At 39.0% G+C, this 12500-nt stretch overlaps 1 protein-coding gene across 6 annotated transcripts in view; it reads right to left on the reverse strand.

Annotated features, from left to right (window-relative positions):
• The window catches only part of FREM1 (FRAS1 related extracellular matrix 1), a 182671-nt gene that overhangs the window by 28391 nt on the left and 141780 nt on the right, over positions 1-12500 (reverse strand). For all 6 annotated transcript variants that reach the window (XR_012374776.1, XM_073880813.1, XM_025887859.2 and 3 more), the window contains 2 exons: positions 9406-9604; positions 8534-8678 (listed from right to left, as the gene is read on the reverse strand). Coding sequence is in view for 5 of the 6 variants with exons in the window: in XM_073880813.1 (XP_073736914.1) it covers positions 8534-8678; positions 9406-9604 (344 nt within the window). In the remaining variant the exon portion in view is untranslated. The remainder of the gene's footprint in view (positions 1-8533; positions 8679-9405; positions 9605-12500) is intronic.

A 12500-nucleotide genomic window follows, 5' to 3' on the forward strand; every position in this document is an offset into this window, starting at 1 on the left:
ACACAATTCCGTCATTTTGTTTCTCTCATTTTCCTTCCATTCTACGTTTGCAAACCCCTCAGTGGTTGCCTTACTATATCCCCAATCTTTCAATTGGATGTAGGCTCTTTCTTCTAGATTTCTTTTTTTTTTTTTAAGATTTTATTTATTTGACAGAGAGAGACACAGCGAGAGAGGGAACACAAGCAGGGGGAGTTGGAGAAGGAGAAGCAGGCTTCCCGCGGAGCAGGGAGCCCGATGCGGGGCTCGATCCCAGGACTGTGGGATCACGACCTGAGCCCAAGGCGGACACTTAACAACTGAGCCTCTTCTTGATTTCTTAATGCCTATTTTTTTACAATTTTTTTCTCACACAACTAGAAATTCTGGGTGCTGCCATGTAGAGTATGGGTTTCGTGGGGTTCTCCAGGCTTTGCTGGGGACCATTCATATTAGAGTAAGTTTATCCCCTAAAATCCACTTCGTGTCTTTGCACCAATCACATCACAGTCACATACTCTAAGTTCACCAGCAAGATAAACTCAATATCACTGTCTGTTACTCCAAGGACCATGGGCTAGGGCGGCAAGGTAGTGTGGGAGCATGCAATTATGGCAGAGGTTCATGAATCTATATAAACATACATGTTTATTCAATCAATACATATGAAATTGTTACTGGCATGCTGGGCTTCATAAAATTTTGACATGAAAACAGAATCCTAGTATTAGAAATATTGGGATCCTCATGGGTCTTCGATGTGACAATTCAAATCTGGCATGGAGCAGTCAAGAAAAAAAGAAATAAATGGCTATGCTTAAAGAATCACAAGATAACAAGCAACTAAGGCTATTATAAAAGCCAATAAAAATAACATGTGGCAAAGAATTCCTAAAGGACCCCACTAAGTGATAAGGGGGAAAAAAAACCAACAAGATGGATTGGAGCAAAGGACAGAAAGATGAAACAGGAAGGCAGAAGAGCAGTGGGAATGAGTGAAATAAAGATGGGTGGATTTCACCTAAGTCTCCATAAGGTTTAAGTGAGTTTCAATGTCCAATCTTCTGAGAATCCATCCATCCATCCGCTGCTAATGGGAACTCTGACAAACAAAAATTCATCAAAGTCACTCTGCAGTTCCAGGTGACCTCAAGGCCTAAAGCTAAATGCAATTTGATTGCTGATCTAGATCCATAAAGGGACCACGCAGAGTGCTGTTCAGCTTCAAAGCATAAAGGGCTTTGGTGTTTGGGAAAGTGCGTGCATTTCCCTGATGCACGATTAGAATGCTGCATACTGCTTACAGGGTAAGGTTGTCATTACACAATGTTGTAGTTTCTTTTCTTAAAACTGCTCACTACAAATAATAAAGATCTATTGGAAAACCACGAAACTAAGCCATACTTTCTAGAAAAACATTTAAATCACAAAGCACATGCACACCCATAGGGTAGGTGTAACGCATGTTTTGAATGTGTTTGGTTTTTGCAGTACTGAATTTGAGATCTTTCTATTGCTGAGGCTTGTTGCTTAAATTCTACGCAAACACCTGAAGGAAAAGAGAACTTCCACCTGCAAGAGGTCACACAACTGTATGCTGGGCATCATGTAGACAACCAAGATGCAGGAGCCCATGAGAGAGATTTGGAAAGCTCTGGATGTGTAGAGGTCATGTAGACAAGGCTTGGGTTGAATCTTCACATTTTAACCATCCCTCCCTTGTTCTATTGCCATTGGGCAAATCTCAATCTAAGGTCAGAAATGAAGTTTACGGACACACTTTATGTGAAACACATATGGCGATCATTTCAAGTCATTTAGCAAGAAGTGAGAACTCCTTAAAGCCCCAGGTCATGGTTTCTAACCTGGACACTATTGACTTTGGGACCAGATAGTTCTTTGTGGCTGAGCTGGCCTGTGCATTGGAAGATGGTTAGCATCGTCCCTGGCCTCTGCCCACTAGATGCAGTCACATCAGCCCCTCCAATCAAAACTGCTTCCAGAAATTTTCAAATGTCCCTGAGGGGTAAGTCATCCTCAGTTGAGAAACATTTCCCTCAGTGATTGCGAGGCACTTATCACAACAGGAAATTTGATTTAATGGGGAAACTGAATTTGAATTCCCAACAATCGCTACTGTGAATGGAAGCCATAGGATTGATCAGTGGAGATTAAATCGGATTAGAAGTCATGAGGCTTCTGGTCCCTCTGCCATGCACAAAATGATCTCAAAGTGCAGCACAAGGAAACTGTCTTGCTTTGTTTTGCTTCCTGTCTCCATTTAATGCCTCTTCTTTTGTTTAACTTCAGCATATATTTTAAATTTACATATTGCCTTGTTATATTTTATATATTCATATAAGCAGTGATATGACTATAAATATTTTAACAATGGACTCTCCAGAGGGAAGATGTGTGTGTGTGTGTGTGTGTGTGTGTGTGTTTAATACTGATTTAAGGATGTATAGGACATAATTTATAAGTAGTAATATTAGATATGCTGCACTTTTATTGTAGATTTCAGTCAGTTAATTCTCAGATAACATTTTTGTTGACGTTCCTCTAACTTTTGGTATGAATATAAGAAAAGCCATTTAAATAACCAACTTAAAATTGCAATCCACAGGCGCCTGGGTGGCTCAGTCATTAAGCGTCTGCCTTCGGCTCAGGTCGTGATCCCAGGGTCCTGGGATCGAGCCCCACATCAAGCCCCACATCGAGCCTCACATCGAGCAGGAAGCCTGCTTCTCCTTCCCCGCCTCCTCCCTGCCTGTGATCTCTCTCTTTAAAAAAATAAAGATCTTTAAAAAAATAAAAAGTAAAAAATAAAATTGTAATCCATCCCTTAAGCCCAGCATCTGTGATCCCCCTTAATCCTGACCAACTTTTTCATGTTCCAAAGTAGTATCATGTAGAACATACTATTTAATTTATTTAGATATGAAGTATGCTCCCGAGTAAACAGGGGCCTTTGGTTCACTGATGTATTCCCAAGTCCCCTGGAGAGTGGCTGGAAAACAGTAAGTGCTCAATAGATATCTGTTCAACGAATGAAGGGACCTTGTTTACTCACTGTTTCCCAAGCTAAGTTGATCACCGAAACCTTCCGTCTCCCTGGCCCTATTAACATCATGTTTCACAAAATTTGAAAAAGATGCTAGGATAGATGATCCTCACATGTTCTTTCTAGTCCTTTCTTTGGTTCTTTAGCTATGATCGTCCTTTATTAGAGTATCGAGAAAGGATGGTGTTGACCAAAGAGCACTGGACCATAAAGCATGATTGCTTAACACACGCCTCTGGTATCTTCTAAGGTATGTGCATGATTCTCAACATTTGGCAATGTCTAGGGACAGCTTTGATTGTCACAGCTGGGAGGAGGGTGATAGTGGCATTTCACGGGTAGAGACGAGGGATGCTGTAAACAGCATGCAATGCACAGGACACCCTGCCTGCCCCAGCTCACCCCCAGCCCGTGACAAAGAATTACCTGGCCCAAACTATCAAGAGTGTTGCTGTAAATATTTATATATATATATTTTTTTTTTCTGATATTTCATTTTGTGGCTACTTGAGTCATTTATATGAAGAAACAATTAACTGAAGGAAAGACTTGGGATTAAAACCCCAGCTTGGGATTTGGGATATTAATCTAGGTTAACAAGAGTGTGTGAAAAAGGCACTTAGCTGTTCTATGCCTCAGTTTCCTCACTTCCCAAAGTGTAAATAATGATGAGTCTGTACTTCAAAGGGCTTAAATGAGCCTTAATGAATACTCATTAAGTATTTTGAGTTTCTCAGTGAAAGGTTTTATAAAAGCTAAAATTGTGATTAAATTATTCTTCCAACTAGATCTTCATGTATAATCAAGTAGCATATGACTTAAGAAAACTGAAAGGCTAAAAAATATTTTTCCGAGTATTCTACAACTTATCAATTCAGAGAGGATGTTATTAATCTCCATAATCTCATGCTATGAACACCTGTGTTTTCCATTTTGTCTTTCTCTTGTGGTAATGAGAAAACAGTGTTTAGCCAGGAGGCAGCACACTAAGTACCCAAAACAAGTGCTTTACCGTCAGACACACCTTGCAACCACTTAATAGTGTCTGATTCTGGTCAGTTACCCAGTCTCCCAAGGTCTCAGTTTTCATTAGCTTTAAAATGAGAATTATACTCATGTCAAATGATGTAAATTAAAATTTGTTTATATGTATAGAGCACCTGTACACAGTGAGTGCTTAATAAGTGCCATTTCCCTTTCCTTCTTCTGCGCTTTCTTCAATCTATCCGGAGAAAAGCACTCCAACTTCCGGCTTTCAGGTAACGTGAAAACTTTACCTCGCCAAGAGTTTCAACCTCTTCCCCCGCAAGGTGTTTCATAAAAGTTGCTAAAGCCTCGCGGGGCGTGCCTGTTAGAAATTCCTTTGCTGTTTGATCTCTATTTGTCCCTTCTCTTCCAAAGCCAGGAATGAATAAGGGTAGCCAGAGGGAGGAGAAGAATCAGTCCTTGGAATCGTGCAGCAGCTGGAGAAGTGACCCAGAGCGATGAGGAATTTCAGCACGGGTCAACTTTTCTTTTGAAGTTCACTTTTTGTCCCAGTGAGAACCGAAGGAGATCAATGCAGGAGATGCGTGAAGAAACTGCCTTGGTCAGAAGCTGGCTGCATTCTGTGGTCTGCAAAGGCATTTTTGAACAGTGTGAGTCCTGTTTAGCTGAGTTTGGGAGCTCTGTGGACCATCTTGAGATGGGAGCGGGGCTAGAGAACCGATCTGGCGTGTGAGTGAGTCACGCCAAGGCACGAGCCAATAAAGATGAGCGCTCACTCTGAGGTCTTGAGGTCAGGGTTCACTTTCAGCTCTGCCATTTACTCCTTTCATGACTTCTGGCCAATTACTTAAATGCTTTGAGCCTGATCTCCTTATCAGCCTCAGAGCATTGTATTTTGCAAATTAAATTAGACAACATATGTGAAAGCACCTAGCACAGTGCCTAAAATTTAGGCACTTGGCCAAATCTAAATCTTTATGCAAATTTCCATGAATCTCAGTGTTATAAAATAATTTCTATTTACGATAAAATGTCTCCCAAACGTATTCCATGAAAAATTTGTTCCATGAGCTAGTCTGGGGCAGGGTAGTGCCCCATATAGTCAAATCAAGTTGAGATATGCTACATACTATATCCCTGTTGCAGAAATTCCCACAGGAGCATCTCCATGATTCTGGGATGTGATGTAGTTAAACAGCATGCAAGTTAGCTAGCTAGCAAGAACTTGATTAAATCAAGATTTCCTAACACCTTTTCTAATGGAATATCTATTGACCCTTCAGATTTGATATTCTATAGAAATGTTGCAATAGCAAAAATTTACTAGCAATCAAGATTCTGAACACGGGTCCCTCTTGGTTTTTAAAAGAGCCTCCTTTCTGCTCCAGATTGTACCCAATGTTCCCTCTAGCTTTATTACAGAAGGTTTTCACCCCGCCAAATAAACAGAGTATTAATCTATTAATCCTGTCCAAGCCATACAAGAACATAAAATTACACAAGACTTAGCTTATTGATGAAGAAGCATATTGACTGTTTACTTCGTGAATCATCTCAGAATCGATTTCTAATTAGAGATGGGCCACCAGATGTCTCCAGGATACTTCTTCAAAATAGTCAGTCTTGTACTCATATGAATGAACAACAGCAACCACCACCGCAAGTTACATTTGTCAAGGACTTTAAATGTACAAGATGCTCTCACATGTTTTGTCTCATTTGTTTCTCTAAACAAATTGTGATATCGCCCTCATCTGACAGAAGCGATAACTAAGGCTTGCACAATCACGTAGGTCAAAGGCAGACCCAAAGCTCAAGCCCTGTTCTTTGACTCTAAGTCCAGTGGCTTTTTGTTTGTTATCTATACCATAATTCCCAGTGTGTTGGACATGGAGCACACGTTCATATTAATAGCTGTAACTTACTTTTTTAAAAAAGAGTATGGATTCCTCCTTTTTTGCTGCCTGGGTGGTCAATGACTGGAGAGAAAGAAGGGAGATAAGTCTGCCGCTCCTTTCCCGGGAGGCCAGTTTAGCTGACTTGTTAAGAGAGGGCAAGAAGTTCTTTAGTGCAATAAGGAAAACCTTCCTTCACTAATTAGTTGCATGAGCCTACACGAGTCACCTCCTATCTCCGTGTTTCAGTTTTCTCATGTATAAACTCTGGATTATGATGGTACCTAACTGATTGGTGGTTGTGATGATTAAAGAAGAGCAATGAAGCAGAGTAGAGGGCGCCTGGATGGCTCACTTGCTTAATCCTCTTCCTTCAGCTCAGGTTATGATTTCGGCGTCCTGGGATCGAGCCGTGCATCGGGCTCCCTGCTCAGCGGGGAGTCTGCTTCTCCCTCTCCCTCTGCCCCTCCCCTGCTTGTGCTCTCGCTCGCTCTCTCGCTCGCTCAAGTAAATAAACAGTATCTTAAAAAAAAAGAAACAGTAGAAAACAATTGTACTGCAAATACCTGTAATATATATTGTGCATATAACTAGGCTCTTGCGGGCTGTTTTGGAAAGACGACTATTCACAACATTGTTTCTTACTGGAATAACCGGCTTCTTGCTCCAAAAAACATCTATTTTATAAATGAGGTTAGGGACAATTATACCACTCACAAATTATGAAGGGAAGTGCTGAGTAATTTCTATCTCCCCCTACCACTCTAAAGAAAACAATATATGTCAGAATCAAATCAGAATGACTTCTGGGTTAAGCCCTGACAGGCATATTTTGCATCATCTTGTTCCGTTGGTTCCAATCATTTCAAGCTGATTTAAAAATCTCTTTAGCAAGGTACATGAAAATTGATATCACAGAAGCAGGAGTCTATTTAAAATAGCCTCAATTAAGGTTATAAATTCTTCTGTGATTCTCCTATGAATTTGAGAATTACTTAACAACATAAATCATCTTCAAAAGCAATGCCCTTTGTAACAATGAGGAATGAAAAGGGTGTGCAGTTGAAGCGGTATCAATCTAGCACCACGGCGGGAGAAAAAAAATCCTCTCAGCCATGCTACGTTCACATGTGGAGGCACAGCAGTGAGCATTAGGTCACCAACAAGTCTGGTCCATAGTTCTGTTCTTTAGTTGAATTATTAAAAAGCAAATGTAATCAATTTATTAATGATTTTGGAGCAGGACTTTTCTTCATTTTCTTGAGAACTAGAAGACACTCGTCTGAAATTGCAATTAGGTAATATATTTTCTATAAAGACCGCAATGCCAAGGAATCATTTCTCCTGGACAAGATCAGTTGAATGGGTGGTGGTCCTCCATTTTAGTTTTATAAACTCATGATTATAGCTTAACGGCAAAGCCCAGGTCTTCCTTATTCATGCCTGTTTCCCCAACATCTAGGACTGTGGAACCTGGCATATGATAGCCACTCAATAAAAATCTGTGAAGATTATGAATCTGAGCCAGGTACTACCCTTTATCAGGGCAAATGGAGGCGGGACTCCGGGAATGAATTTTGCGGAGGATACATTTTTCTAACAATGACTATAGAGACCTCTGCTGGCAATTGTTGGAACTACAATTCAGAGCCAGAAAAAGTTAGGAATGGCGAGAACAGAGGTGAATTTGTTTTCTTCCTTTGTCCATATTCTGTCATAAAAGGTCCAGAAAGGGGCTGTACTCGCTTACGATGTGTGGTTTTACGAGGTTACAGCAAACACTGAAATTGGATAAATGAGCAACTTTTCTATGAGAGCACTGGGAAAGGTGTCAAATTTCAAAAGAAAAACACAGCATTAGGAGAATCGGACTCTGATTTTAATATTTCTGTGATTATCTGATAACTGGTAAGTTATTAAGGCTCTACATTCAAGAGAAATTGAGAACAGGGGCCCCGTCAGAAATATTAGGATGGTTCCTCTTGTTCATTGTGAGGATGTTACCCTTGTACATTTCATACAATTTCGAAGTGTCTCTTAGTATTTTTCCAAGTCTATTTTCCCTTTTACACTGTCTTCATCTTACCTGTGATCTGTTTATTAATTTATAGAAGCAGTCTCAAGTAATCATTTGGGAGGTTGTTTGTTTGTTTGTTTCTTCGGAGGTGAGAGAGGTTTTGCGGGCCCTTCCTGCCTACCACATTCTTCCTGCTGTAGGTATTTTCAAAGACTGGTTACTAACGCAGTCCTCGAGTGACCTCTTGCTGCACGATTCCTCCATGAGCCTGCAAGCGCAGTCCTGGATGTGAGTGAATTATCAAGACAGAAACCGCTCTGTGTGCGAAAGTGTATGCATTTACATGAGTAATATGAATGATCCAGCACTCTATACCCTAACTTTTCAATATTCCCATACCCTATAAGGCTACTGGCTTTCCCATTATCACACATTAGAAAGAAAACTCTTTCTGCAAAATAAATTCGATGAGCTTCTAAAATGGCCTACCAATTTATCTTTGGATTTTGTTTGAAAAGAATATTTCACATTCATAATCAGATATATTCTGGACATTACGTATAAGACGACTAAAGAAGCAAAATCATTTACATTTGAGGAGTCGCAGAGTTCCCTGTGGGGTCCATGATTTGAAATTCCATGATATCTGAATTCACTTCCAAAGATGGGTTTATGATGTAAAGAATGGTCTTACTGTTTAAGTCCTTTTGGATAAATTTCTCATGGATAAATTCACCTACAAGAAAGAAAGAAATGAATTTCAAGGGGAGTGATACGAAATATTAAGTAAAAGCTGATAAATTATACGGCTATTTTATTTTAAGCACAGCTTTAAAAACAGCCAAAGTATATATTTTTAAAGAAATTAACATTATTGCAAGCATCTTAAAACTCATATGCAATAAGCTTAAATTAGCCTTAAAATTTACTTTGGCTCAGAAATATTGTGCCTTAAAGAAAATATAAAAATAGAGGGAGAGTAGGAAGATACAGTAATAAAATCTCTAATTCTGTGCCATCCTTTTTAGCGACATATTTTGATCATTGTCTTCATAAAGCAGAAATAATGTACAATCCAGAGAAACCATTATAGCCCTCCCAATTTTTTTTGGTTAATGAACTGACATCATTTAGAATTCCTGATAAAAAGAAAATTAGTCACAAGTATGAAATTGGTCCTGACACTGTGTGTTCCTCTGAATATATTATAATCTGGATGTTAAAAAGAATTATAAACAATAAACAGCTGTGTATCGGTATTTGATTCTTCCACTCAAGATGAATTTAGGAAAGCTCAGCCTCAAACCCTCTTTAGCACCAATATTGATTTATAAACTGAATCTATCAGTAAGCCCTGGGGAGTGTTTACCAAATGGGCCTACACTTAATTAAATTACTCTCTAGCCTTGCCAGCTACGGGGTATTTTAAGATGAGCAATTACAAGGATTAAGGAAGGCAGTACCTGTTGTGTTCTCCAGATGTCCATGTTGGGGGCCTCGTAAAATCTTAAAGATGATCAGATCGTCATCGGTGTCAGGGTCTGATGCCTTCAACACGTGGGAAGTGAGGTAAATCCCGTAACAGCCATTTTTTAGGAGCCCCACTTGAGAAGGGGAATGCAAGTGTGTGATGTAGGGGGCTGTTTTGTCCAACTGGTCAACCTGGATAGTCAATAATTATGTACAATCTTATACAAAGGTTTCTCATCTCCAAGCAACCTAGGGTTTTAATGGTTAACAATGATAATCTATCCCAAATTTCAGATTCCTTATCCTCCTCATTTGTTCATTTCTGCTAAAGGCTGGCTCGTTCACCGTATCCTCAGTAAATATCATAATGCCTAGAACAAAGGCTAACTTTCCATTGTAAACTTTGATCCAGCTTTGTTAATGGTCCATTGTCTGGCTCTCCTATTAGGACATAATCTCCCTGATGGCAGACATCATGTCTCCACCCCTACCTACCCTTCCCTTTATTCCCTGCACCTGGCATAGCGACTGAACCGTAAGAGCAGCTCAAGGGATACTTGTTGAATTAATACATTAAAATTGACCCAAGAATTGTACTGCAAACTTAACACTAGCTCCAGAGGAGAATTCTTCCATTTTCCCAGTATTTGGTGATATACAGAAATAAGCTTATAAAGATATACATAAGGATATGCATCACGAATGCATTGAACGTTTTGGGGGCACGTCTTTGCTCAAATGGCATAAATGTTGGATAAGAAACAGAAACAGTGGGGCACCTGGGTGGCTCAGCTGGTTAAGCATCCGACTCTTGATCTCAGAGTTATGAGATCGAGCCCTGAGTGGGCTCCACACAGAGCATGGAGCCTGCTTAAGATTCTTTCTCTCCCTCTCTCTGTCCCTCCCCTCCCACTCACACACACTCTCTCTCTCTTAAAAACAAACAAAAAAACCAGAAATACTTCAGTACGAAAAAAATTGAAAAGTGATTATTTATAGGCATTTGTGTATTTAATTCACGGAGGATGAGAACCAGGTCACTAAACAGGAAGACTCAATTTGCAAAAATACTGAGTGGATGGGCAACTTACTCATGAGTGCAAGAGGCACAGAGGCTCTAATACGGCAAAAGGCCTCATTCAGGTATGGTATGAAGCTCGGTCCATCTTGCAAATGACTGTTGGAAGTTAGGGAAGGAGCAGGTTTGAATGGAGAAGCACAGTTCACCACTCATACTGGAAAACAAGTGTAGGACCATGGTCTCCATTCCTATTACTCCTAACCATTCAATTCTTAACTTCATTTATCCCAGAATGATATTGTTGTAAATCTTGGTTCACCCTAGCTAAGTAAAAAGTGCCATGATAAGACTTGTAGAGTCTTGTATGGGATGATATATAGGATGATGTAATAAACTATTATTCAGCTATTTTAAAAACCGAGGTAGGAGGAACTGAAAATAAATAATTTCCACAACTGAGTGTGAACTGGTAAAAAAAACAACCAAAAAAACCCAGTAAGTTGTAGAATAGGAGGTGACTATAGTATCATTTTTGTTCATCTATATGTTCATACCGACATAGACAAAATTCTGGGAGCATTTACACAAACCTGTTCAGTTGTCTTGGGGTGGGGGAAATATCAGGCTTCATTACGTATTTTACGTATTTCTATATGGAATTTTCTAACAACCAAATATTTTTTTCCCTCTCAGGTTAGCTAGGTTCTTTTTTTACTTACAAAAATAATCATACATCATGTTGGTAACTGTTTAGAGGTGCAGGCATTTTTATCTTTTGCTGGAGGGGTGCAAGTTTTCTGGAAAGAAATTTGGCATATATATATATATATATGTATGTATGTATATAATGTATATATACTCTGATCAAAACTTTCACTTTTTTGAGTATGTCCTGCAGAAATAATTAGATATGTACACAAAATGTGTGCGGGTACACACACATATATATATACACACACATATATTCATATATGTTCATTAAATATAATTTATAATAGCAATTAACAAAAAAATCCATAAAACTGTAATTCCAACAGGGGATTTATAAACCATCTCTACCTGACACTGAATGGTATTCAGCCTTTAAAAATTATGTTTTCAAGAAAGATCTAATGACATTAGGAAATTTTTATAACATCATGAAGAGTAGAAACAGGCAACAACTTTGAAAAGTTACCGTCATTCTCTTCTAAAAAGTGTGCATGACAACCTCAGCTGTGCAATCGGGTGGGAGGCAGGGAGTCAAATAGTGATCATGGTCTTTTGTGGGAGAAGCTCCTTCAACCATGATGGCCAATAGGCTAGTAGGAGGGATGGTGAATGACAGGTGAGAAAAATAAAAATACTCAGAGCCATGAAAAAAATCCTCAATGTTATAACCAGCTGAATGCAGGTGTGGGTTGTTTTTTTTTTATGTTGTATTTTCCTTAAAATCAAAAGTGCTACAAAAGTAATGAATGGCTGTTGTGATCATTTGTTTTAAAAATATTTTTTAAATATATATATTTAAATTTGTTTATATTTAAATCTTTATATAAACATAAATTCATATATATTTAAATTTTTACTATATATTTAATATATATGTTAAAATATTTAATATATTTAAAATATTTTTTAAACATATTTTAAAAATAAAAACTCTGGTTACATGGTCTCCTGTTGTGTCTCCTGTTGTGTGACCAAAGGGTCACACTTGCCCCTAATCTCATTAAACTTCTTCAAAAATAGGTCTTCTGGCTTAGTAGATCAGAAGCATTTGAAAATACTGGAGTCCAAGGCATTTTTTTTTTTTTTTAAGGAAAAGAAGGCTACATCCTTTGAGAACTTGGGTTCACTGAAAATCATCTCAGACACGCGTAAACCATCAAAAGCAGCGACACTGGTCCTTCCTCCCTTACCACCAGCCCCATCCCCATTTAGAGAAGAGTACAAGACTCACTGCAGCAAGACTGCAGTGTCCTGGTCAGACAGCCATGATTACCTACAACATGGATGTCAGGTTGTGCACGCTGGTATCAGCGGAACATGGCTGTGTTTTATCCTTGTGAAGTCCGGCGGCTTTGC

This window comes from Callorhinus ursinus, unplaced genomic scaffold (assembly GCF_003265705.2).
Source record: "Callorhinus ursinus isolate GAN/ISIS: 27379988/994484 unplaced genomic scaffold, GSC_fseal_2.0 scaffold39, whole genome shotgun sequence".
Lineage (NCBI taxonomy): Eukaryota > Metazoa > Chordata > Mammalia > Carnivora > Otariidae > Callorhinus > Callorhinus ursinus.